The sequence below is a fragment of the Chaetodon trifascialis genome, chromosome 10 (assembly GCF_039877785.1).
Source record: "Chaetodon trifascialis isolate fChaTrf1 chromosome 10, fChaTrf1.hap1, whole genome shotgun sequence".
Taxonomy (NCBI): domain Eukaryota; kingdom Metazoa; phylum Chordata; class Actinopteri; order Chaetodontiformes; family Chaetodontidae; genus Chaetodon; species Chaetodon trifascialis.
The window spans coordinates 15,947,791-15,974,576 of NC_092065.1; the positions used below are offsets into that span (position 1 = coordinate 15,947,791).

General features: G+C 42.3%; 1 protein-coding gene across 1 annotated transcript in view; it reads right to left on the bottom strand.

Annotated features, from left to right (window-relative positions):
- Positions 1-1,101: 1,101 nt before the first annotated feature.
- Positions 1,102-26,786, bottom strand: part of itpr2 (inositol 1,4,5-trisphosphate receptor, type 2) — a 61,694-nt gene continuing 36,009 nt past the window's right edge. Inside the window, exons 38-57 of the mRNA XM_070971703.1 lie at positions 25,794-25,914; positions 25,010-25,197; positions 24,717-24,897; positions 23,794-24,047; positions 23,504-23,704; positions 22,797-22,907; positions 22,242-22,337; positions 22,007-22,126; positions 20,279-20,407; positions 19,966-20,158; positions 19,660-19,785; positions 18,089-18,264; positions 17,835-17,999; positions 17,531-17,714; positions 14,507-14,593; positions 12,725-12,846; positions 12,395-12,560; positions 12,139-12,299; positions 4,368-4,529; positions 1,102-2,669 (exon numbers count right to left, since the gene is read on the bottom strand). Coding sequence (XP_070827804.1) covers positions 2,589-2,669; positions 4,368-4,529; positions 12,139-12,299; positions 12,395-12,560; positions 12,725-12,846; positions 14,507-14,593; positions 17,531-17,714; positions 17,835-17,999; positions 18,089-18,264; positions 19,660-19,785; positions 19,966-20,158; positions 20,279-20,407; positions 22,007-22,126; positions 22,242-22,337; positions 22,797-22,907; positions 23,504-23,704; positions 23,794-24,047; positions 24,717-24,897; positions 25,010-25,197; positions 25,794-25,914 — 3,024 coding nt within the window. The 3' untranslated portion in view covers positions 1,102-2,588. The remainder of the gene's footprint in view (positions 2,670-4,367; positions 4,530-12,138; positions 12,300-12,394; positions 12,561-12,724; positions 12,847-14,506; positions 14,594-17,530; positions 17,715-17,834; positions 18,000-18,088; positions 18,265-19,659; positions 19,786-19,965; positions 20,159-20,278; positions 20,408-22,006; positions 22,127-22,241; positions 22,338-22,796; positions 22,908-23,503; positions 23,705-23,793; positions 24,048-24,716; positions 24,898-25,009; positions 25,198-25,793; positions 25,915-26,786) is intronic.

A 26,786-nucleotide genomic window follows, 5' to 3' on the forward strand; every position in this document is an offset into this window, starting at 1 on the left:
CTGAGTCCAATACATTCCAGTAATGCTGCACTTTACCCTTCTTGTCTACGCAGTGACAGCTGCTCACCATTATGGCACTGCGTGAGCTAATTTTAATGGCTGTCACAGGCAGCAGGAGAAAATGCAGGCCTGCCAGCGTAAACAGCGAACTAAAGCCAAGAAGGATGGGCTTCTCTGCGGAGGGTAAATGACAGGACAGGATAAAAGACAAGCTGAGGCCTTTTCTGTGATTCGTTTATCATCTCAAATATGTTACACGAGCACAAACATACAGACAATCAAGCAGCCACAGCTTTGAATTACCCATTTCCTCAAGTACTGAGCGCTAAATCGGCAACAATGTGAATGGATGTCCAGATGACAGGCTTACATATAACCAATGCTTCATACCTCTAAAGGATTTCCATCTCTTTATGAGTGCAGGCATTGCATGTCAAAGGAAAAACACAGCCTTGAGCATAGCCAGACACACTGTCAGTAACTTCAAATGCTTTTTTTTTTCTCATCTTCCTGAACAGCATCTTCTCTGTCTAATGACCCACAGCCCAGTCAGATGAGCCAGAGTAACGAGTAACCCTTCATCAACACCACCCGTCATGTTTCCATTGTGTTCCTTTGAAATCACTTTAAACTGGATGCCTTTTAACACTATTTATTATATAAAATTGGATATTGTTCAAACAATTTCTTCATACAACTGAACTGTCAATATTTAGGTCAGTTTGATGAAGTCTGCATTCTTATCATGACCACTTCTGTTAGCAGGAGCTGCATCATTCACTCATTTAACTACCCATTACTCACTATTTAACCATCAATCTATTACTTTTAGCAAACCACTCCAACTATCTATCCATTATTTTGCAGGACAGGAGCACCCCTGATTGGGAATCACTGTTCTAGAAAATATTTCTAGATTTCTGCATCTTATCCATTTCTAAATCTTAAAAAGAGTATTAGACTTGGATAACAGCAAAGCTCACAACGAAGACTGATGAAGGAACAAAAGATAAATTCTTCCTATCAGCTATTAATTAGCAGCCGCAATTAAAAGTCAAGATGTGGCAAACAAAAGCAGTAGAGGGACAGCATGCACAGTATATCTGTGAAGTTTACTTTTAATATTAGATGACTTCCCCTGGTGCATGAGCTGAAATCTGACCCTGTCTTTTCATAGGTCCTGTGCTCCCCTTCATGGACAAGTTGAAGTGTGAGTAAACAGTGGGTGGGTGCAGAAGGGGTCAGGGAGAGTGTGGGGGAGTGCTCATTCATCCCCAACAGCAACAAGGACTGCTGCAAACTCTACTAGAAAGCTGTTGACACAAAGCACGCCAAGGAGTCTCGTTACAAATTTATTACAACATCCAACCACATAAAACACATAGTTTTCTGTACACTTTGTACAGAAAACTGGAAAGTGTGAAAGAACAGTTACCATCAAGTGCGCGCACTTGTAATCTGCAGTTTGTGCAACTTTAAAACACAATTTCAGACTTAATCGACTGCAGTCTGACAGAGACTAGTGAGGATGATTTACATTAATACAATGACACGTTAAGAAACAGGAGAACATGAAGATCACTTGAGCGGATACAGTAAATATATTAGCTGACATGTCTACGGACATGAGCAAGTTATTGTAACAAAAATTGTAAGCTCACCATCTTCAGTCAGTACTACATTAGGTACCAATATAAGATTTAGACTTAAAAGAAATTTCAAGTAAGTTCTGCACAGGTTTTCACATTTCTGTTACTTACACACTCAGAGAAATCTGTAAAAAGGCAACTGAAATGGTGCAGTGAATGCATTTTTAAAAACAAAGCATGCAAAAATAATACCCCAGACTAACCAATGTTTCCAGGTACAAGATTCAATTTTTACCCTTTTTTTTTTAAAAAGTGCACTTTCAGCAATTGCAATGTACTGTTTGGAAACGTTAACAAATAAGGCAGCATGATTCCTTTTCCACAATGCAAATACTCCAGTTTTGAACCGTAAATTTTCTCATTAACACCATCAGAAATCCAAAAGGTAAAGGGAAGAATATTTAATGTTCTTTGTCTGGAGGCCAATCGGTGATGCAAGAAAAACCCCAACTTCTCTTTTCACCGCCATTCACTGACCTCTGTGCAGTCAGTCGGCCCGCTCTCTGACACATGAGCGCAAAGACAGTTGAGGAACGAAGGCAATCCACAGACTTAACCTAACCTTAACATTTCCCTCAATCAGTTCGGCACACTAACACTACACTGGCAGATGTGTGCCATGCCTGGCCAATCATTCACAGAGACGAGTTCCTCTGTTGGAGCATGTGTACAGCCTGAAAAGCAATGCTCCTCTAGGCCGACATAAGGCACAGTTTGTATCCCATACGGCAGTGAATGTGTCATAGAAAAGGCACTATGTCAAAAATGATGTGTCAACACTTGCCGGCCACATCAGTAATTGCAAGTGTACTCTCAGTACATGTATTGTTATGTATTGTTCTTAAGGCTGGAGTTGTGTGCCTGCATTTCTATTTGTTTTCTACTACCAGCCCGCGGTTGAGTAGCGTGCCACTGGGTCCTGTCTGAGCCTTTAACCCCTCAGTGGGCCGGGATGTGATGGTTCGGCTGAGGAGGACCCAGGAATCCAAGCCTCTGCTTGTTCTTCCTCTGTTCAGTCATCTGTGGAGGAGATGGGCAGAAGAAAAACATCAGCCTGGAGTGGCTTTTAATTTAGCATGCAGCACACACATGATATGCAAAGCTGAATTTGTGCCGTTATTGTCTTAGTGGGCACTTTATTATGCAAAACACAATGTTCCCACCATGTTCATACATAATTATTACATTCCAGAGAGAAGGGTTTATCTATTAGAACTTGGAGTGCAGGTAAACTGATGCTCTTAATCTTTACTCTAAGAGCGAGTAAATTTATTTAGACGAAAACAAAATGAATCTTTGCACATTAAGAAATGAGTCAGGATTAGCCTTGACAAAAAATACTGAAAGGCACAAAAATACTTGTCACTTTAGACAGAGTTTTGTTATTACTTTCAAATTTGCGTGTCAACATTTGAGTGAGATGTTGTTGAAGAGATGAATCCTCTCCTTTCATAACCGCTGTTATGGCTGGAAACTAAAACGTCCAATGGAAACTTCATTAGCGGACACCGTGCAGAAGTGTGACCTGTATGTTGGATGTTGTAGAAGTGTGTGTGTGTGGGGGGTTTCCTGAATCAGAAGCGGCTGGTTTCTCACAACCAACACATTTGCAGTGGTTTCAGTGTTGACGTCATAAATGAAGGCCACTGGTTCATAAACCATAAATTGTGCCTGCAGATTAAAGGAAATCGAGTATGCTGTGCAGAACTATAAAATCCACACAAAAAAATAGCAGTAGGCGCACAAACACAATCTCAACTGTGATAATGTAAAGTGCTGAGGTCAGCAGAGGCTGTAATGAGGAGCTGAAGCAGAACTTCCTCTCAATCTGAAACAGTTTGAGACCTGCAGGCCTCCCCTCGTGACTGCAGAGCTGTGGTTCGGCCTGCATAAACATGCTCACCTCTTGTGGCGTACACTAAAATTACTGTCTATCCTGAAGGCAGAGTAGCATCCTTGCTAACCCCATGACTCAATTTTAGTCAATATAGACTACAGGAAACCAAAATAAAAATAATAAATGGCCTGCAGTGTACCCAAACTACAGATTCAGAAATAAAGTGTTGGCATCCTGCTCAAGAGAACTTCAACAGCACACAAACTTGGTCGTTACAGGGGGTTACATGAAGGATCCCGGCCAGCAGGGAGCTGTCACGAACTTAACTGTTTACTGAGGTCGGCAGAGGTTGTTGTTTTGTTTATTGGAGTGTGATTCTGCCCCAGAAGGAGCTGTTTTCACACATCTGGCAGAAGAGGAACAAGGACAGGCCTGTGACTGGAATCACATGCAGGGGAGGCAGGTGATGAGAGTGATCAGTCACACTGCAGCAGCAGAGCTAGTCATCCAAACAGCCAGAGGCTCACTGGCGGCTCTCAGTCGTGTTGATCGCTGACGCGATAGTCACCTGTCGTGCTGCGTTCAGGAGCATCAAGGGTCTGACAGAATCCATCTCAGTGCAGAGACGGATAGCGAAGTGAGACTGCAGATGCCGACCTGTTGCCTTGTGAGTGTTTTTAGGTGAAAGTACTCTCGGGGTTAGGCAGCAGGTGGAGTTTACAGTCTATGTGCTACAGCTGGCAGCAAGCTTTTAAACAAGAATATGATAAATACCTTTAAAAACAAGAGGGTTTTGTTTAAGATTATTGTTCAGGCATTCATTTCAGACTTCCACAATGCTCAGACTAGAGCTTGAAAAACTCCCTGAAGTGGCACTCTACCTGTTCCTTGAGCTCAGACAGCTGGCTGGACAGCTGAGCCACCAGAGTGACAGTGCTGTCCAGTTTCTCCTGCAGAGAGCGCATCTCATTCTGCTCGTTGTCTCCCTCGCTGCTCACCAGAGACATGGCTCTCATACGGGGGAACCACTCCAAGTTCTTTTCCTGGGAGGAGAGAGGGAGAGAGACAGTGAGAAAGGTGAAAGGACTAAAAGGCTGAAACAGAGCTGACTCAGCAGGTCAGCGAGACAGCAGCAATAGTATGCTGGCACAGACAACGGCAAGGAGGATTTGCATAGACATCCAGGGAGCATTACAGAGCTGAAGCCAGACTGCAGGAGGAGAGTAAACAGAGAGGTATTGGTAAATGGAGACCAGTGTGGAGGTTTAATATTAATCAATCCATCAGAGTGGAAGCTGCTCTCTGTTTCGGCCTCGACGGTGTAAAATTTTTAAGCAGCATTACTGCCTCTTGGATACTGTGCATAGCAATTATATACTAAATGAACAGCAACTGGCATTTCAATTCTCACCCACTCCATAAACACACTGTTGATGTGGGGATGAGTCACTGTCGTCTACAGAGAACACAACTGGGAGTATAGTGTTATCTATGTGTGTGTATGTGTGTGTGCGTGCACACCCTCCTGCAAAACTGAGACATTTAGTTTATTATGTTTTTCCAGCAGTGCGGTGGACAGAGCACACCATCTGCATCTGACGCTATGAGAAAACAGCGACCAAAACAAACCTATAGCATTATGTAATAGGACTTAAGTGCGTCTGCCTTTGTACATGTGTGGGTGTGTGTACTGTTGGTGTGCATCTGTATGGATATGGACGCAGCAGACTGTGAGCAAGAGTGTGTGTTTTACAACACGCATGCTCTTGTGCCTCTCCGAAAGTGAGATAGGTTACACAGAGACAGACTGCCATCAGCTGATCTTATGTAATATTCCTTTGCCAGTTCTTCTGATAAAAAATGACTTAAAAGGTGCTGAGAGTGGGATTTGACTGGCACCACATTAAGTCCAGTAGGAGGAGTGAGGTATTCTCCCACCTACTCTTATATAAGAATAGACTACAGGGATAGAAAAGCTGATCAGAGTGTGAGATGCCGAGGACAGAGAAGAGGACATGAGGAGAGGAGAGTCTGAGGGTGGAAAGGAGTGGGGGGGGTGTGGGTTATTTGTTTTTGTTTCCTTAATTAATGAGTTTATCACACTTTGCCGAGTGCGACATTAATGGCTGTGACATATCGTGGGATTGCCACTCCAAATCTAAATTCACTTTGTCTCTGAAAATAGGACCAGGAGACAAAGATTAAAAAATAAAATCCCTCATATTCTAATCATTATTACACTAATGACTAATGCTGACAAACCCTTGCTTAATTCTACAGTTTAAGTCAGCCAAAATCTGGAATTAGCTTTTCAATTTGTGAAACACTGGCTTTAAAATGAACAGCATGTACGCCATATTTAGTAATCAATATATTCATAACAACAGAAAGGCGCTGTAAAGCAGCTTTTACCAGTAATTTGAGGTTAAATAAAAGCAAGAATAAAAGTCTATATTGGCCTGTATTGTTCACTTCACCAGAAAACAAAGCAGATGAGAAGTAAGGAGGAAACTTTGCTTTTCTGACATCTTTTCTTTTCCACTTGTGGGCTAAAATACAGTATGTAGGCTACGTACGGCAGCAGAGGAAATAATAGCCATTGTACAGCCTAAATGAACAGGGTTTATCATCTGTGCAGTCTAAACTCATCTCAGACACAGACAGGCTTGTCAGGTTCTGCTCTACTTTGACTCAACCTTCATCAGTCTAAACCGTACATTTAAGCATTCTACATTTATTTCCATTTATCTGCTTTTTACATGTATAGTCCATCAGTTTCAGCTGCATTCTGTCAGACTGCTTTGAGTTTAACAGCATGCTAACATGCTTATGTTTACAGTCTCACATGTAGCATGCAACATTTAGCATCATTCCGTTCCAATTTCAGCATTCCACTTCAATTCAATTCAAACAACTTTATTTATCCCAAATAGGGCAATTCAGTTTGCAGTCTCCAGTCAAATAACAAACAATCGATGCATTTAACACATTACCATGCAAAATGTTAGCATGTTAGCGAGCAGCCTTCCACTGACATGTGAGCTGAGGGTTAGAAATGCAGAGAGAGGGGCCCTCTGAGGCAGGTAAGTGAAGACTGGTGAAAACTAACTGATTACAAATACACATACACATACTGCTGCTGGAAGGCTTTCCATGTACTGTACCTGTTCATTCTAAAATGAAATTGCCACATAGTTAGACCCTTGTTACACTGATAAAGCGTACACTACGTGAGCTTTTCTTCCTTAAAGAAGTGGCTTAATCACTGAGTTGAAGACAGATTTTGGGTTGATTTATGTAACACATATATGTGCCTCAGATTTGCTTTTTTAATTCCTTAATGTGCTTTTATTTTGGTTGTTTTCAACACTGGCTACTTTTTACTGTTGACTATAACACTTTCTCCTTCTCCGGCTACAGGGAAGCAGTTAGACTGATTAAGTTTGGTTGCTGAGCTACACAGTATGAATCGAGTCATTCTGTAAGACCTTGTCTGAAAATCTTGGGCTAATTTGGGCCTCAGGCATCAAGGGGGTGACAGAGTAAAAAAAAAGAAGACTAGTTTTCTTTCTCACAGCTTCTAAAACACAGTGGAGGCTCAATGAGCTCAAAGACAAAGCTTCAGCATCACTGACAACGAGGACTATCTGGTGCTTGTTTGCTCATGCTGTCAAATCATCTATAGCTGATGGATTAAGTAACCTCAAAGATTCAATACAGAGACTTACAGCACATTATTCGACGCAAGTACAACATCCTGTTTGAATGCACAGCCACTATAGTTGAAGCGTGGTCTCTAGAGTTAAAGTTGAACAATGACTGCACTGAAACTGAACTATCCCACACATGTCTCATTGCAGTTCGTTAGACTGTACAGTGGTCCACTGTGTGCAGTGCTGCGCTGTCTGAATGAGTCGAGGCTTTAGTGTTGCTTCGCTGATCCATTTAAACACCTCAGTGAGCATGAATTTCAGACATTCATGTGCTTCTCACTCTGCTGCCATCGCCGTGTGTTTCACCACGTACTTGTCCCCCGTGCACTTCAGCTGTGCACAGAGCAACGGCACACACCAGTAAAGTCAGTGCTGTAAACATACTGTGGAAACAACCTCAGATCAACGATGTCAGACACTGTAGCCAAGACCCAGAAAAAGCTCCCACTGTGGTTCTTGTCTGAACTATTACTACTAATACTACTACATTTTCAAAAAGGTCTGAAATGTACTACATTCAGTGATCACTTTATTTTAGAGTTTTTGAGATGAGAGCAACTCTATGACGATACTATAATCCATTTCCTACATATGATACATCTACACTTTTACACTGTTAAAAAGGTTGTCTAAACATTTTCTTTAAGACCTCTCAAACAGCCAGTTTAGTCAAGTTCAGTAATGAATGAATGATCCATTAGATGATCAACCGAGATTAGTTTTGAGTCATTTATTAACTAAAACCCTTGAACAATTGATGGTTACAGTTTCTTTAAGTAATGATTTGCTCGCTTTCCTCCTTTTCATAAACAACTTGTAATTTCATATCTTTGGACTTGTCAGAAAAAAAAGAAACTTTGAGAAATTACAATGGGCTGCGATAACAGACACTTGTGATTGTTTTAGACAGTTTGGAGATGAAATTTAATATCATCAGAATTAAATTAATTTGGTGTGAAATTAGCTGTAGCTAGAGTGGCACCAATGTAATGCTTTTTATATTCTCGCCACACGTCAAGAAAAATTGAACAACAAAAGTCACACAGACATCACTGTAGCTCTTGGCGCTTTGCGTTTGTCCACAGTAATATACATTATTTACTTCATATGCAGTGCTGTGCACTTCGGTCAAGAATTCGAGCTAAAAATAAGGGAGTTCTGGCTGTTGAATGACGTCGCTTGTAAACAACACCCAGCAAGAGTGTCAAGATACGACACAGCACAGAGGGAGTGTACCACATGAATCTGCTTACCACAGTCACACACACACACACGCACGCACGCACGCACGCACGCACGCACGCACGCACGCACGCACGCACGCACGCACAGAGCTGTGTTTCCATCACTTCTGGGGACATTACATTCATTTCCTGAAGATATACCTGAAGCATAACCACGAGCACGACTTGCCTAACCCTTACCTACACTTTAACCCCAGCCATCACCCTAAAATCTAATGATTTGCATTATGGAGACATTTTGTCCTGATAAGAAGGACAAGTCTCCTGTGAGTATGTATGTGAGTATTATGTCCTCACAATGAGAGTAATACACACACACCCACACACCTTTCCTGCATATATTCAGTAACTTTTCACTGAAGGAAGCTTCTCTTTAGCAGGACCGCCCTGATCACACCAGCAAGGCAACACACATTCACACATGGAAGCTGCTCAGTACGACCACAGTCTCATCTGCAGGCTCCTGAGCAGCTCCACTGCAGCGGTTGGGGTTAAGGGCCTTGCTCAAAGGCACCTTAGAGGTGGTACTAAGGGAGGAGCGAGCGCTGGCTTTCACTTCCCACACCCAAATTTATCCTGCTGGTCGAGGGATTGCATCAGTTACACACATGTCACATGTGTGTCGTAAAGTAAATGAAGGGTTTGTGACGTCTCGGTGACTCTGTGTGTGTGCGTGTGGTTGTGTGTGTGTGTTTGAGAGAGAGAGAGAGAGAGAGAGAGAGAGAGAGAGAGAGAGAGAGAGAGAGAGAGAGAGAGAGGACAGGAGAGCACGTGCCAGGCAGGGCTGAGCTATTAGCAGGCCACTTGAGATGGGTTATGTAACAGCGTTGTGGCTGCTGCAGTACCTGCTAGGCCTGTAGTCGCTGTCATAATTTTACACACAAACACCCGCACACTGATTCACAACCACGCGCACAATACACTAGCGGAACAGACACTCAGTGTAACACGATCCCTCTCTTTGCTTGGCACCACATCACTCTGTCCTATCCAACCAGATGCACTCATGAGAGTTAATGTGTGTGTGTGTGTGTGTGTGTGTGTGTGTGTGTGTGTGTGTGTGTGTGTGTGTGTGTGTGGTTGAGGTCATCAGGTTTAAGATCTTTTCCAACAAGGAGAGGGGAGGGCAGAGTTTTTATTAGTACAGCGCCTTCATGTTGAGCTGTCGCTCCAAAACTGTAGCGCAGTAGTGCAGGAGATTAGAATAAAGATGAAGCTTAACAAACGGAGGCCGAAACTGCAAACTGCCCCCCTCCCCCACCTCCCACCTGCCCTCAAAAACACACACTTATCCCTACTAAACAAGTCAAAGCCTTCCCTGAGCTGCGGTGTGGAGAGGACAGATGGAGCAGGCTCCTGCAGAGATCAACATCACGGATTCCTCTATTTTCTAATTCAGCAGGTTTTCCGTTGCAGCCTCTCACTGCACCTATGCGCTCTCATCTCGAGTGACTTGCAGCATGTGAGCAGGTTGAGGTGTCGCTTAAAGGGGGACTCTAGCAATTTAGTATCACACTTCCATTAAGTTCCCAAAGTGTCACATTTGTCACATTGTTTCATGTTTTGTCACGTTTTGCACATGGGATAAAGAGATTCTTGTTAAGTTACGTATGCTGCGCTTCAGTTGCGCTGGGTGCCACTGTTATGTCATGAATGTACTGTACATGTTGTTTGTACTGTACACTATGTAACCATGATTTAAAATCAATACAAAGTGTGCGTCTGAAAAAGTTGGATAATGGCCAGAGAAATGTTTTAGCAGAGGATTGTGATGTCACAGTGAAGATGACCTTTGACCTTTTGGATATAAAATGTCATTAATTCTTCATTTTCTGCTGTGAGACATTTGTGTGAGATTAAGTCCAAACTAGCCTTTGAATTCTTCAGCTGTGACCAAAAACACCTTTGTGAGGTCACATTGACATTGACCACAATCTAATTGGTCCATACTTGAGTCCATGAGTTTGTGTAAAATTGGATGAAATTCTCTCAAGGTGTTCTGGTGATATTGTGTTCATGAGAATGGAACAAATGGACAACCTGAAAATATAATGCCTCTGTCCATGACTGTCAGCATGGAGGCATAAAAATATTTGCCTTCCAAGCTCATCATATCTTTGTAAAACGGTGCATGTTGACCTCTTTCCCTTCTTCATGAACCTTGCAAGTAGGTGAAGTTGTGGCAGAAGGCCCCACTCTACCATCTGAGAGCATTACAGCTTCTTTAATATTCATTTAGAGGTGCTGAAACCTTTTTTCCAATCAGCTTCTTATTATGGGTTTCGGGGTCCTGGATGAACACAAAGTAATATGTTGGACCAGTTTTTGTTATTTCACATGACAGGTTTCTATATTTAACTTCTCTGTCTGTGGTCAGGTGACACATACTTCCATGGACCAATCAGAATTTAGCAACATTTAAATCTGATTCTGATTACAGACTTCAGGCTGCTTGCTTCTGTTCACCGCTGTCAATCAAACCTGATCAAACGACACCCACACGGTCTTGATGAAGCTGACTGTTCTCTTAATAAATAATGACTAACTTAATTGTTCTCTATTTAGATGTGACTATTTAATGAGGATGATGAGGAAAACTAAAGATTTGGAAGCAAGTTTTCACAGTTTTAAAATTATTCAACCATTTTATTCGAATCCTAAAAGAATATGTTTTATAAAGCACATTATGTACTACATGAGGTGACAAAATGGAAACAAATGTAGTTTTAGCTCAAGTCTGATCCCCCTTTGTGTGTGTTTCTGCTCTGCAGCACATCAGGAGGTGTTAATAGAAATTCCTGACTCATCATTACCTCATCACGCAGCGATACTTTGGCTGGGCATCACAGACCCGACCTGCTGGATGACCTGCTGATGCATATTAATTCAATGTCTGTCACCTGTTTGTTATGCAAATTGTTCATTATAATGCCACCATTTTTATGCCCATCATGGCCAAATGTTAATCACAAAATGTGCCATTGTGCTCCGAGGCTTCATTTGAATCCATTAACCTAACGGTAACACCTTTAGTTGCCCTTACATCCTTCAACTTCTTGTCTGTGTGTCAGTGCAGCAAGTTGGTGCATTGATGATAATAGAGCTGGACTGGGTTTAATTACTATTTAACCACACTGTGTCCCGGCAGGTTAGGAGCTCAGCATAGTGAAGACAACCTGAGCACAGAGAGCCATCTCTCTCCAGCAGCGAGGGGAGGGGAGGAGAATAAATTGGGATGCTTGGCACAGGCCTCGAGGCTCAGTCTCATTTTTTCGATCACTCGTCTGCTGTAGTGGCTCACGCTTGTCTAGCACACTGTGCCAGCCTGCAAAGTGAGAAAGGCTGCACGAGTTTAAGATTCCAACTCTGAGACATGAATTAGGGGGTGAAATGCATGTGCTTCTCTGTCCATATGTTGCTGGAATAATAAAATATTTGAGACTTGGGTGTGTTTATGTACTTGTGTGTCATCTGAAAAAATAGTGCGGTGCAGTCTCAAATCCTTCCCTTTTATTTCCTGAAGTATCACATTGTTGTATACCTTGCAAACACAAAATAAAGATGATTCACGGTAACTTATCTGCAGTATTTTGATGGGAGAGCAGCTTTTAATGTGCAGAAAACAAACTGCATTACAAACAGTTCTGTGAGACTAGTTCCTGTGTGTGTACTCTGGGTTTGATTGGTCTACTGACCGCAATCATCTGAGCCACGTAGCTCTCAGGGCCGGTGTACTCGGTCGGATCCTTCACCCTCACCAGAACCAGGAAGTAAAGGTAGTGCCACATGTTGTGTTCAGATTTGATGTGCTCCTCGAAGGACACCGTCTTGTTGTCAAATTTGTCCCTTTCCAACCCTGCAAGACATTAGCTCTATTTAATATGGCTTCGTTCAAATACACTGTCCTGTCACTTGCATACAGTATTGGGTCAACCGCAAAGCTGCACGCACCACAGATGAAACAGGTGGTTTTCAGGATCTCCTCCTTCCTTTGTTTCTCACTTCTCAAGTCGGCGAAGGTGTCGATGATGACACCAAAGATGAGGTTAAGAACGATGATGATGACGACGAAGAAGAACAGCAGGTCGTAAACCACTCGGGCTGCAAACAGAGGCTCCTGGATGATCCGGACGTAGGTAAAATATAGAGAAAATGCATCATTTAATGTTCACCATGACAGCGATTTCATTACATCTTAAACAGAAGCTGATGATATTCATTCAAGTCCTTTCAAACAGAATAAATGAACGGATTCATTTGTTAATTCTGAGGTTGTCTTACCTCTTTGGAGGGTCTCCTGAGAATATCTCCCACACCTCCTCCATTACGTAGTCCCTGGTTCAACACTGTGATTATACACATGAGCAGAGTGTCGCACACCCGCTCTATCCCATCATCTTCATCTAGAACACACGACAACATGTGAGAACAGACAGAATATGTAACAAAGATGTAAAAAAAACTGCAGATAACAGGGGAATATATATATATATATATATTAGTGCTGTCAGACGATTAAAAAAATTAATCTAATTAATTACAGGATTTGTAATTAATTAATCTAATTAATCGCATTTTAATCTCGTATCTGCTAAAGGTCCCCAAATAAAGAATTTGAATTCTAGGATATTACAAAATTGTAGTGCATGACTAATCAATTGAATACACCAAGAAGAGAAGATTTGATATCCACATTTTTATTGGTGAAGTGTGCTTCATAAATGAAATTCAGATGACGCTATCTGAAACGCCTCTTTTAGGCCCTCGTCTTCCACGATTGAAATCGGCCTGCAATCAGCAGCAACCCACTTTGCGATTGAGTTTGTCAGTTTTTCTGTCGTGGCTTTGCTCATTCGTTTTCCTAACTCAGCAAGTGTGGGTTGGCGGAGTGAGCTCACGGTAGCACTAGCGGCACTAGCAGCAACTACATGTTCAGCGTTTAAATGATAATTCAGGCTGGAGCTGCTACGGTGATAGGAAAATTCTTTTTTACACAAGGTACAAATCACTGCGTTCTTGTTTACAGTCCCGTCTTTGTTCTTTTTATAAATAAACTTGCCGTTCAAAGGTCCAAGTAGGCTTGCCTCGCTCTCCGGTGTCGCATCCATGTCTGTTGTCACCCTGCTTTTGACTAGTAGCGCAGGTAGGATGCGACCTGCCACTGCAGCCTACAGGTCACTCAAAGGGCCAAATTTAAGATGCTTGCGCATTGACTTGCCACTCATGATTAATTGCGTTAATTTTTATAGCGTGTTAATTTGCAGCGTAATTAATTAATCTAATTAACGCGTTAAACTGACAGCCCTAATATATATATATGTGTGTGTGTGTGTGTGTGTGTGTGTGTGTGTGTGTGTGTGTGTGTGTGTGTGTGACACTCACAACTGAATTCAATCAAATTCAATCAAAGGAACTAAAAACTCATCTTTCAAATACAGTCTGACCTAATTCAGAAAATTATCGCTCAAACGTCAACACTCCCTCGACTCCTCAAATGTGCAAATAAAAGGGAAAAAATGGAATCTCTGTAATCTATTATTTATATCACGTGTGTGTATATATACTGTAAATAGGAAATGGCATGCAGAGCTACTGAGGACAAAGAGGAGGTGAAGGATGGGATGAGATCACGTGTGTGCCCCTATGGTGCAGGTGATCCATGGAGACGCAGGAGAACAAACAGGAGTGTGAGTCACCCCCTCTGCCTCATCAAGTTTCTTTGTGTGCACGCCTCTGTGTGTGAGTGTGTGTGTGTGTGTGTGTGTGTGTGTGTGTGTGTGTGTGTGTGTGTGTGTGTGTGTGTGTGTGTGTGTGTGTGTTAGAAACAGTGTTTGATTGTGTGTGCGCGTGTGTGTCTCAGTGTGTGCATTTGTGTGTGAGTAACCTTTCAGGAACTGACTACTGCCGGAAAGGTCACATACACACCCACACCCGGCCAAATCACAAAATCTTAAAACTTGTCAACTCAACAGGGACTTTCATAATGGGCAGGATGTAAAGCAAAATAAAATAAAATTAAGTAAAATAAAATAAAATAAAATCGAATTTAATCCTAAAACTTACCAGGAACAGGTTTATGAGTTGACACAGGACAGCTTTCTTTCATACATGAGTCAGGAAGTCCTTTCTCACCAAATAAATCCCTTTTTCCTTTACACAGAAAAAAGAAAAAAAAAGAAAATGTCTGGTTGATTAATGATAACAGCACTGAGAATTTACAAATGAAAGAAGCTGCTTAAATTGTGCTCTGGCATTAAAACTCCTTCCCGCTCATTCTCGTCAGTGCCAATAAAATCAGGAAGAAAGATATAGTCAGACATTATGTAAACTGAGGCAGCAGCTGCTGGGTGGGCGGTGGAGTGTTGCTGAAAAAACCTGAACAAATCATTTGCACATCGGCGAAGCCCTGAGCAGCAAAGGAGCTGTACTAGGGTGTGATCGACTCAGGCGGACAGGCAGAAGGAGAACTGCGCACCAGGGTCACAGTGTCACCAATAGGGCCTCCTTCCCTGACGAGCTGGAGGACCAAGGGTCAAGGCTGGGAGACAAGACGCAGAAGAAGAAGAAGAAGAAGAGTGGAGGGGACAGGGGGGCCAAGGCGGGGCGCAGAGGTCACAGCCCCGAGGCAGCACCAGTGTGGACAGGGAGCTCCTCAGCTTTGACGGAGCACCGGTTGTGGCTCAGCTCACCCCACAGTGAACAGATAGACAGGCGTGAGCCCAGCTGGTTATATAACCCACCACTGCTCTGCTGTGTCTGCCATGCTCTATTCAGCAAAACACAGGATGGCGCGGCCACCAGGTTATGCAACAGGTGCACATGTGCTAGCAGGTTGTCTTCCTGACCATCGGAGCACAGTGCCAGAGCTCATTAACACTCCCACACTATGCAAGGTTTTCAAAACATGTGTCTGGGCATGTATATGCAGTACACTGCACACGCTGTGCAATTCTTCATGTGGAGACTGTATACATGCAAACACTGATTGTGCAGTTTTTATTGAGAAACTGTGATCCAAAAAGGTTGAAAAAAAATATCAAATTCAATATGGTGGACTGACTAGGATGTGCAGGTGATTCATTTTGAGCCAAAGAATCGTTTTGATTATTGTCCTGACAGAAGAATCGGAGGGACAATCCCCTTTATTAGTCACACAACAACTACATACATGCATCACACGCCATGCAGATTTTTGGTGAAATTTGTCCTCTGCCTTTATCCCATCCTGGTTTCCTTCCTTCACGGCAGACCAGGAGCGGTGGGCTGCCATCCGACCGGTGCCCTTCTTCTTCTTGCATGTTTTTAGTGTTGTTCTCCTCGTGTTCACCTGGGGTATCCTCCTTAAAATACCCCCACTAAAAACATGCAAGAAGATCACCACCTGACCAGTGGTGTCAGTCAGAGGACACTGTCAACAATGTTTAAATGTTTGATATAAACTGCATGTAGAGCTACGAACTCCCGAGCATGGCAGTTATCTTTGAAACTCATTAACTTTAAGGACTACAATCATCAGGTTACTTGAGCAGAAAAAGAACGCGCAGACAACACATAGACGTTCATGAGAGTACAGTGAGTGCCACTTAAGGACATGTTTTAGTTTAACTGAGGTTACATTCAGCTACAAAAGCTTCCTACCTGGAATCAAACCTGGGCCCGTATTCACAAAGCTTCTTTGAATCCTCTAACAGAGCTCCTAACTTAGCCTTAAAATTCCTAGCAAGGAATCTTAGCGTAAGAGTGATTCAGGAAGTGTCTGAGAGCAACTCTGAGCAAGGAGGCTACAGAAACTTTTATCTTAGTAAGGAGGTGTGGTTGACCCCATTGCTAGGTATGACGCAGTCTTCTAAAAGCTGCGATTGTTTGTTACAATCAATGCGCTCCTAGTCACGAATGGACAGTAATATCAACCGATCATATAACTTGGACCATATTAAGAAATGTGTAATTGTGACATTAATTTTATGTCATGATGATGAAACTCAGCAAAATCACATTAATTGTGACACAGCTTCAAAATGTTTGAACGTACCTCATTCACATGCAGATTATATTGATTTGCTTATTATTATGTTTACTGTCCATGCTGGTAATTTTACTACTTAATGTATTTGATATGACTGGTGGACGCAGACTCAGCTGTCAGCAATTCCTGTGATTGCTGGCGTCCTTATAAAAAGCGGTTTGATTTGGTAGAATGACCAAAAAAATGAATGAAATGGATAAAAAGAGAACAAGAACAAGCCACACTGGACACAAGAGCAGTGCCTGCTGTTGGCACAGCTCGTAAATGAAAATAAAACAGTATTAAGAGGGAAATTGGGTCCCGGGATCACAGCCCAAGGGAAGAGGTAGACTTGGGAGCACATTGCCCAGCAGATCAATGCGTCGTTCCCTCTCCTTTTACGCATGAGAGACGAGTGTGAGAAGCGCTGGTACATGCTGCAATCCCTGTCTGTTTAAGACACTCTTAGGATTCTTAAAAGTTCTCCTCCCTCCTCCTAACAGTTTTTCACGTTAGGAGCTCTCTTAAGGCCTAAGACACTTTGTGAATAACTTTTGTCTTACCAAGGGAAAATTCTAAGAAAAATCTTAGATTCTAAGATTTTTCTAAAAATGACGTCACTAAGAGCTGCTTTTAGCCTTAGGATGCTTTGTGAAGATAGGCCCAGAACTTTGCAATTACATGGGTGGAGTCTTAGAGCGCGAGGAAACCAGGACACTACGTCAATGACAAGACTTTTATTTCGCCAAGGTAGGAACAACACAAAATCTACTTCACACTGTGGAAACTGTTCAAGACAGAGGGCCTTCAAATGATCAGCAGGGATGGAAACATGACATCTGGGTGATGAGGCAAGTTGAAGTTTGTTGGTAAGCAAATATTCCCTGATATCAGATACAATTGTCAGCTCGTTACAGTCCATTTCCATCTCATTATCGTCATCTCATAAAAGATCTAAAACAGTAACCACCACAACATTTGTGACACACATGTCTGCTGGCAGTGGAAAAGGAGTTAAACAGCATTTTGAGCGGCATATATGTGCGAATTTTGGTGTAAAAGTGGTATAAGAGTGTTCTGACCTGGTGTGGGAAGGCGGTCCACCTCCATGCGGAAGTCGTCCTTGAGGAAGAGGAAACCGATGATGGAGAAGAAGTAGACGAGAAAGATGGCCAGGACAGCCGTCAGAATGATAGAGCGGCCATTCCTGGTCACACTCTTGATCACGTTGAGCAGCGTCTCCTCTCGGATTACGAGGTCAAACAACTGTGGAGGGAGATCAACATCAGTGAGTCATCAGCAAATTGATTCATTCAGAGCGTTTGCCTCTGAAGTGCTACGCTGCTCACAGTGTCATGGAAGTGGAACGTCTGAGACATTTCTTACCAAAAAGCTGTAGAAGAACTCGTGCACAAAGAGGCCCAGGACGCAGATGATGGCATAGCTCAAGTGGTAGATGAAGAGCATGTCCATAACAACTGCTTTGTAGCCTCGAGTGAACGTCCCCTGGTTGCCCACAAAACTTACAAGAAAGACTAACTTGTTGTACAGCTGAAAGACAAAGAAACAAGGCTCAGGGATTAAAAGAAGTCAAAAGTGGACATGTCCCCCGACACCGGGTCATATCTTCCATCACTTACATTGACAGTGCCCAGCAACAACAGAGCAGGACCAAGGCCCATGGTGTAGATGGCACGTAGAATGAGGGAGACCAGAAAGAACAGGATGCCCCACGGCTTGGGTAAGACAGGAAGTAATGCAGTGAACACTCCCAATGCCACCCACAGTAAGATATTCCAGAACGGGGACAAGGTGCCTGGACAGGAGAATAAAGCATCAATCAAGGGACTACACATCAATGCTCTTGTGGTGTTTCTCTAATGAATTATTCACCTGAGCTAAGAGCATAACTTAGCACCACACAGGCAGAGGCAACACTTTAAAATGTCAAACAGCAGTCTGTAGGGACCATCCACTTCTTCTTCAGGTCGCACTGTAAACCATCGTAGTGAGGCTCACAATAGGAAACTGCAGAGCTCTGATAATTTATTGATGAAAGAGGCTTTCAGGAAAAACCTGAACACTTATCATTAAGGAAAAAGAATCATATACATGTTCACATGGCAGCGAGGCTCCAACCATTTGATCAAACATTTTCTACAAGCATACACTGTCCTGAACTCTGATCAGGTAAATCAGTGAACACACCTATGAGGGCAGTTATAGATGTGTAGGGCCTTTAAATAACTATAACCTCAGGAGACACTCGGTGGCCGTTTACAAATGGGAACACAGTGAAATGAAGTGCAGAAAAACAATAGGTCTTTTCACAGCAGACAATTGACTTGTCATGGCAGGAAAAGCTCAGGTGTGACTAATAACATTAGCAATGGCTACGTTCTATTCAAATGTCCCAGCAGGTCAGTATGCACAACAACAGGACCCTGAAACTGAAGCAACTCAATGCAATTCAGCCATCACTGATTTTATTATTTATACATGTGTCTTTCATAATGTCACAGGGTCATTTCATAGTTTTAATGAGTGATATTTTTCAAATTATCTATTGCAGCAACTGGCAATTAACTTCGGCCATGGAGCACTTTTATCATCGCAGTCATTTGTTTGCCCGTTTCATTTGTTTGCCTGTTTCATATGCTTGGAAATAAAACAAAATAGCCGACGTAAATTCTTTGGAACGTGAGAAATTAACAGCATCTCCACATTTTTGTTTGTGAAACTCAAATTTCTTTTGGTTGAGTAATACTGATGATTAATTGCGTTTACATTTGAATTAATGAGATAACGCACCGTTCAGTTAAAATGAAGTGGAGCTATTTGACAAGCAAAGAAAACATGGGTTTGGAAAGCATGAGACAAATTCAGAGAGGCTCCAGCTCTAACAACGGCTGCAACTGACAACAGTTATCATTATTGATCAATCTGCTGATTATTGTTACATTGTTTAGCCTAGAAAATCTTCAAATTGCTTCTTTTGTCAACCAATAGTCCAAAACCAAAAGACTCATGATTTACTGTCATAAATGACAAAGAAAAGCAACAAATCTTTAGCATTCGTGTGCTTTAGCATTTCCATATGACCAGGACTGGTTTGATCCATGCATGCATCTGTCACTCATGCCCAGAGTTGACGCATTAAAGAGATAATTTGTAGCAGTAAGAACAAAGAAAAAATATCAGAAATTCTCACCCTCGTCTCCATCATCACCAAAGGGGTAGAATACAGCCACAACGATGTTGACCAGACAGGCCAGGTAGAAGGAGATGCTCCCCCAAAGAGAGATGTGGCGTGAGAACCAGAACAGAGCTTTATTTTCTGCACAAACACAGCAGGAAGCATAAGTACACTCAGCACAGACATGCAAAGACGCTGCAGGCCCTTCAATTTATTCTGGAATAACAATAACCACCCTGGGTGATAATCATGATTGGCCATGCTGTAGCCTGCTTCTGCTGCCTCTATCATTATTTTCCAAGAGCTTTATTCAGAACTTACTGCGGATCTTCTTTTGCCACCTCATCTCATTGTAGAGGTTGTCAAACTGCTGGAAGAAGTCGTTAACCTTGCTGCCCTGGTCATCTCTCTCGGTGGTGGTGAACACACGCACCATGGACTCCGTGGTGAGGTACTCGCAGATGTTGGGGACAGGAAACACTATCTGCTCCATGGTACGATCATGACGTACAATCTGGTAGACAGAGATCCAGTAAATCCTCGTGACAGGTTAACAGTTGTAGGTTTTTTTAAGGAAAAATGTGATTTGCAAGAGATTCAGAGGATAAATGAACGAAGTGAAAATGAGGCATACCTCTATCTGAGCAGTGTGGTTAGCATAGTGATGAAGGGCGTCGTCCTTCTCGTTGTCGGGGTCCACCCCTGAACCTGGCCCCGACCCCGGCCTCAAGCTCTGCTGCAGGATCTTACTGTGTCGGGCCAGCTAGGATCCAAAAACAAACTTAATTTAATTAACTTTCATGGCGCTCGAAAGGGGAACTTGAACATACTTGCTCAGAGGATACATTTAGAGAGATCTGGTCAAGGCAGACGGAGCACCCTACACATTCCTCTCACATCTGTATGTATAGTGTTGTTCAGTAATATCAGATGCTTAAACCTGACTTGATAGCAGTTGCTTATTACACATCCAGCATCATTTCCTGTCAGTCGTCGTTCATGGAGTCATGTTTCTGGCCACTTTGAGCTCTTTAAGCTGCTAAATGCTCCACTATGTTCACCAGCTAGTCTCTAACTGTGTTGGTTCGCCCTTTGGTGCGAGGCAGGTAGTGTAAGATAGGGTTTTTCACTGAGAACAGCTGTTTCCTGCAGCCAAACATTATATTATGTGAGCAATGAGAGTGATCCAAAAGAGTAAAATTGGGGGCCAGAGAGCTAAACAATGAGCTGAAACTCGCTATAAAACACCGTAAAGCTTCGATTTTTAGCTCCCAGTCCTTTTGTGTTTTGTTTCCCTTTATTATTTGGCAGGTAAGATAATCTCATACATAAGTCAAAAATTCAGATGCTTTTTTTGTCTGTCTTTATTTTTTGCATTTGTATGTAATCAAAAGTTTTCCTTAAATATGCGTCAGGAAATAATAAAGGACAACAATCACAACAGAGATGGCTGTCATGTAACAGCAAAATGTAATGGACACTGTGCCGTGAGGTTTGAATTGTTTTTCCTTCTCCTTTTTTCAATTTACTTGTTCCTATTGAATAAAAATGCCAAAAACAGGGAAACAAATATGGAGTTTTTGTAATTCTCTTTCTGTAAACCCCATGGCTGTCACTAAAGAGAATGGTGGTTTACTTCTGCATGACCCACTCATAGAAGAGCAGTCTTCCATCATTCAGCACAGCGGACACACTCAGATAGGAGCCACACACACACACACACACACACACACACACACGCACACACGCACACACTTGCTTACTTATGTCACTTTTGGAGACCTTCCACAGAATTACATTCATTTCCTGGAGACTTATCCTAACCCTACCCCTTACCTTAACCTTAACTAGTGACCCAGAAAACAGCTTTTCCTCAACTGGAACAGGGGAGACTAATTGGGGACGGCTTGTCCAATTGGTCCCCAATTGCCCCCCCCCAATTAGTTTGTAATGTGTCCCCTAAAGTATGCTATGTCAGAAACACACATACATACATTCATTCACTGTGGACTAAGACTAACCCTAACGAATTCATGCCTAACCCTAATCTAACCTCAGTTCACACCTCACTTAATTAACTAACCTTAATTAACCAGGACCTCAGAAATCACGTCTTGTCTCATTAAGACCAGGCTTTGTTCTACTGGTCCCGACAAGGTCAGTGTTTGTACTGGAAAAGGTCCCCAGTAAGTAACAAATGCACGCAAGCGCGCACACACACACACACACACACACACACACACACACACATCAACAAGTGCAGTGCAGGGCCCTGATGTCGGCAGAAGGTCAGACAGACAGAGAGAGGAAATGCATTAATGCCTCTGTCACAGACAAAAACAAGCTCAGGCATTTTTATTACCTGGTGTGCCAGAATGTAAATGTTGTGTCCGACGTCTTTGGGCTTGATCTTGTCTCCAACACTGTCCTCATCCTCCTCGCTCTCCAGACCCTGGGCGTAGGCTTCCTTCATTACATCCACCTGATGCACAAAAGTAATGAAAAGTTACTGCTACTTACAGTGTGCTCACTTGAACACAGACTTCAGGTGGGACGAAGCTCTATGTGCATGTGTGTGCATGCTGACACACACTTACCAGTTCGGTAGGTCTCATCTTGTAGAGAATCTTCTCCGCGTTCTCGCTGTCGTGACGGCTCTCCATGATGGCCAATAGGAGCTTGGAGGCATTGTTCTACAACACAAGGCTTCACCAATGAGCTTTTACAAAAATAAAAAATACTACAAAATAGTATTTTTACAGTTTTTACAGTTATTCAGGACTTAATGACTTGACAGACACATTTTTTAGCAGAATCAGTAACACTTTGTGTTAAGGTACATATATTCAACATTTCAGAGTTGTTGATTAGTGTGCATATTAGCAGTATAATGCCTCTTAAGTAGTCATTATATTATATTAATGACTACTATATTAATGCATGACCAGATTCTACAACTAAAGGCCTTTAATTAAGAGTTTTCCCTGTTTTCTGCCACAATAAGGCATTAATAAGTGCTTTATAATGACTTCTATAGAGCCAAATCACTCCATGTGATTTCTACTTTCAAGCTAAACTAATGCTGTGTCAGTGGCTGTGTGTCATGGAGAGCAGACAGCTTCTCAGGGCTCTCAGAGACACCTGCTGCTCACCTTTAGCTCCAGCACCAGGTCCAGCCGATGCTTTCCCAGGGGGTTGATGGGGTTGACAATCAGTGCTATAATAATATCAATGCCATTTGACTCATGCTTGGCTATACAGGTCTGGAAAAAAAGAGGGATGTAGTTAGCATAATAGCACATAAGACAACAACAAAAATCATGCAAACGCACACTCATAAAAGAAAACTTTAACATGTTGGTAATATGTACTATTAAACTACAACTGATATTGAAACATCAGTGCTGTGTATATTGATGATTTGTGACAGCTGGTTGAAATATCAGCCGACATATTTTTGTCTAAAGATGATTCATATAAGCTTTTAAAAGTCTGTTTAAATGACCCACTTTTCTATTTTAATGCTTGCTAAGTGTTTTCTGGGTTTGATTTTTCTGACAACATAAGGCATGAATGTAAGATTTAAATCTCTGAGGTTGACAAATCCACAACATGTTCATTGTGACTGACTGTCAATCTCAAGCACATCTGAAGTCTGTGCAAGTTGATTTTGATGACACACTGACATGAAAACAGAGGACTGAAGCTTCCTGGAAAGAAGGAAATCTGGTTGGCAGTAATCCTTAACACATACACTGCACTGTAGCTAACAGGCTACAGTATCAATACAGTACCTTATTGAACATATCACATACTTAACTATTGACTAAATTAAACATACTGTCAACTCTAAACTAACCTGGTTTTCATGGCAGGGTCCCTGGCAGTACTCTGTGATAGTTTCCAGGGTTTGGCGAACCAGGTCCACATTACTCTCATTTATATAGAGGCCCAGCAGCCCGAGACCTCCAGTGGTACTTCCACAAATACAGTCCAAGAACTGAAGAGTCTCACACACCAGATTGTAGTTTGTCTTGTTGCTCTGGTTGCGTAGAAAGTTCTGGATTGAGAGTCAGAAAAACAACAGTAAATTTAACAGCCGTTGGACTACAAGCTTCTCACGGAAAATCACAAAACGGGGGGCAGTACCTGCAGGTCTGAATTGTGGTTCTCACAGAGCAGCTGGAGGTATCGCAGGATTGGTTTCATGATTGTGATAGCTTGGCTCATTTGAGTTTCTTCTAAAGCCTCCTCGGCACCGACTATATCACTGTTCTGGCCGAGGCCTTCAAGGTCAGGATCCAGCTCCTTTCTGAAGGCACTGAAGGCCTTTGAGGTGACTGAGGAGGCCTCTTTCAGCTGTCCTCGCATGTCTTCCCTTATATGAAGGCCCGGGTCTTTCCCTGGAGCAGGTATAAAAAGATATATATGAAAAGCATGATTTACTGTTTAATTATAGGACAGAACAATGACATTTGGCAGAGGGTGGGTGTTTGTAAATGGATGGAGGAAGTCAGATCGCTTGAAACATGTGAAAGGTTATTATAATCAATGGCATGACATTCTACCCCTATTAAAAAAAGAAATTCAGAGACCCCCCCCCGAACGAGTGGGCAACTATTGAGTGGGGTTCTGTAGCATGAAAGTACCCAATCTTGATACAATGGCCTTTTGATAGGCTTGTGATGTGGGCCGTCACATGGCCTCTGACATGTGACTGCAGGAACCAGCAACAACAGTCTGCACAGAGGTCAGCAGAGCAACAAAGATCATTCTGGATTTATCCTCAACTATTGTTTAAACTAAATGCTGAGTTGAAGTTGACCACACATACTGGAAAAGCATTAAGGTTTTCAAGTTTATATTTGAGCCTATTTTCATTCAGTCCAGTCCTGTTTCTATGGAAATGCTCGGCTGTGCTCAGGACATGACCCCACAAGCTGGCTCTTTATATAAACCTTCCTTATTTACTTTCAGCTTTGTTTTTGTCACAGTGGTTTGAGGCATTTTTTGAGACAGCAGAGGTGCTTTCTGGAGGAGTGCACTGATTGGAATTCATTACTCAACTGTACCTTTCTTCAACCTGATGCTACTGACGTCACTGTCATCATCCCTTTTTCTGCAGCTGAGCTCAAACATGTTGACGGACACGGTGGCTCGGATCTCTTGCTGGGCCAAACGCATGCGGTCATAGAAAACCTTGAAGAACCTCTCAGACTTCTTCTGCTTATACAGTTGGTTATAGAAGGAGTTCTGGGTGGGAGGCAGAGTGGTTATCAACATAAATCCAAACCAGTGTGTGTGTGAGAGATTCAGCTGATCAATGGGCACAGAAATAATGGATTTGAGAGTCTGTTTTGCCCACCTGTATCTGTGTGTTTCCACCCTGGAGAAGGGCAATGCCCAGCAGGATGCTCTCCTCAAACACCCGGTCGTTCTTGGTGTTGACAATGAGGTCAATCACCAGCTCTGATGCCCCAACGTTGTCTAAGAGACACTGGATCTCCACTATACTGTTGCCTGGCTTGTCAGAGTCCAGCATAGGAGAACCTCCTGCAGAGAATGAATATTAACATTTAACCTGACTTCTGACTGCTGATCATTGATTTCACAACTGTTTGGGATGCTGTGTAAAACCTAAAGCAGAATTTTCTAAATCTTTTTGACATATGTTCAAAAACAGTAGAAAGACAATATATTGAATGTTTCACCTCATCAACGTCATTGATTTTTGAAAATATATGCTTATTCTGAATTTGATGCCAGCAACACATTTCAAACAAGTTGGGACAGGAGCAAGGTTCACCACTTTGTGAACACATGATTATATGAAGGATATTACTACACGGGCTCAGAAACATTTTGTAAAACTTTTGTTAGTAAACACAGGTCGTTTCCAAATGACTGGAATCTGTTTAAATGTACTTTTTATAAAGCGTCCCAACTTTTTTGGAATCAGGGTTGTACATATGTTTAAATATGTTTATGTGTTGCTTAAGGAATCTTTTTAGCTAGATTCAAAGTCTGCCAGCAATTGTCAAACAGCACTTCTCCTAAGAAGCTGAGCGCTGTCATGTTAGCTGCTGTTGTTTCCTCTGCAGTGAGTAGTTATTGCAGTGTCTACTGGGTTTATTTGGGGTTCTCAGTACCTCCGGATGACGGCTTGACAAAGCCGCCAGATGAGCTGTTTCCACTCCCAAGCTCTGACTTGGAGAGAAGCTTTTGATTTCCAAAGTAGCGTGTGAGTAGAATCTTTCTCAACTCGTTTCCCTGTAGAGACAGAAATCAGGATGTTAAATCCATAACACAGTCTGAGAGTAGCAGCCGCAGACTAGGAAATTCACATTTTAACACATTTTGAAAAAGTCGTGTTCTGTGAGCCACAACCATAAAAATAACATCAAAATGAAAGGCACGTTAACAAATGTCCCATCCAAGAGAACATCTGTTGCGTGGTGTATTCACTGGAATGAAATCCAGCCAATCATTCAAACAAGAGGGCAGAACAGATTTCATTTTACACCTAATAGGAATGATCACTGTCATCCCATGATGCATTTCTCTCTTGATGAGAGCGGTGGCTTCCCGGATGACAATGTTCTTATCAACAAAGAAATTGGAGCCTCTTACTGAGACAATAATGGCGCTGTTCAATAACGAGATCAGAACTGAGCATTTATGAAAGATTCAGAAATGACAGCCAAAGCAGAAAAAAAGTTAAGTGAACCTCGTTTCGCCTTAGGTTTGTTTTAATTAGTGACAGTCTTTCCTGAACTCTTTTACATTGATGTTTGTCTCTTGAACATGAGACCATAACATGAATATCTGACATCAACTCAAACCTTGTGAGGGGACAAAGACCAGGAAATAACAAATAACTCATATGTCATGCACACAAAACCACTGTAGTGAAAATGTGACAAAAGGTGGCAGCAGATGTTTTATGTATTTGCACGAAACACTGCATTACACGGCACTGGTTTGCTTCTCACTACACATTTATCCAAAGACTACATTTATTTTCTTGCTATCCAACCTCTCTGCACGTCACTTGTGACATTTGATGCAGACAAGCAGAAACGAGATTAAAGGATTCATGGAGATAATCTCCCTGCGGTGGTTGTGTAATCGAAGTGCGAGAC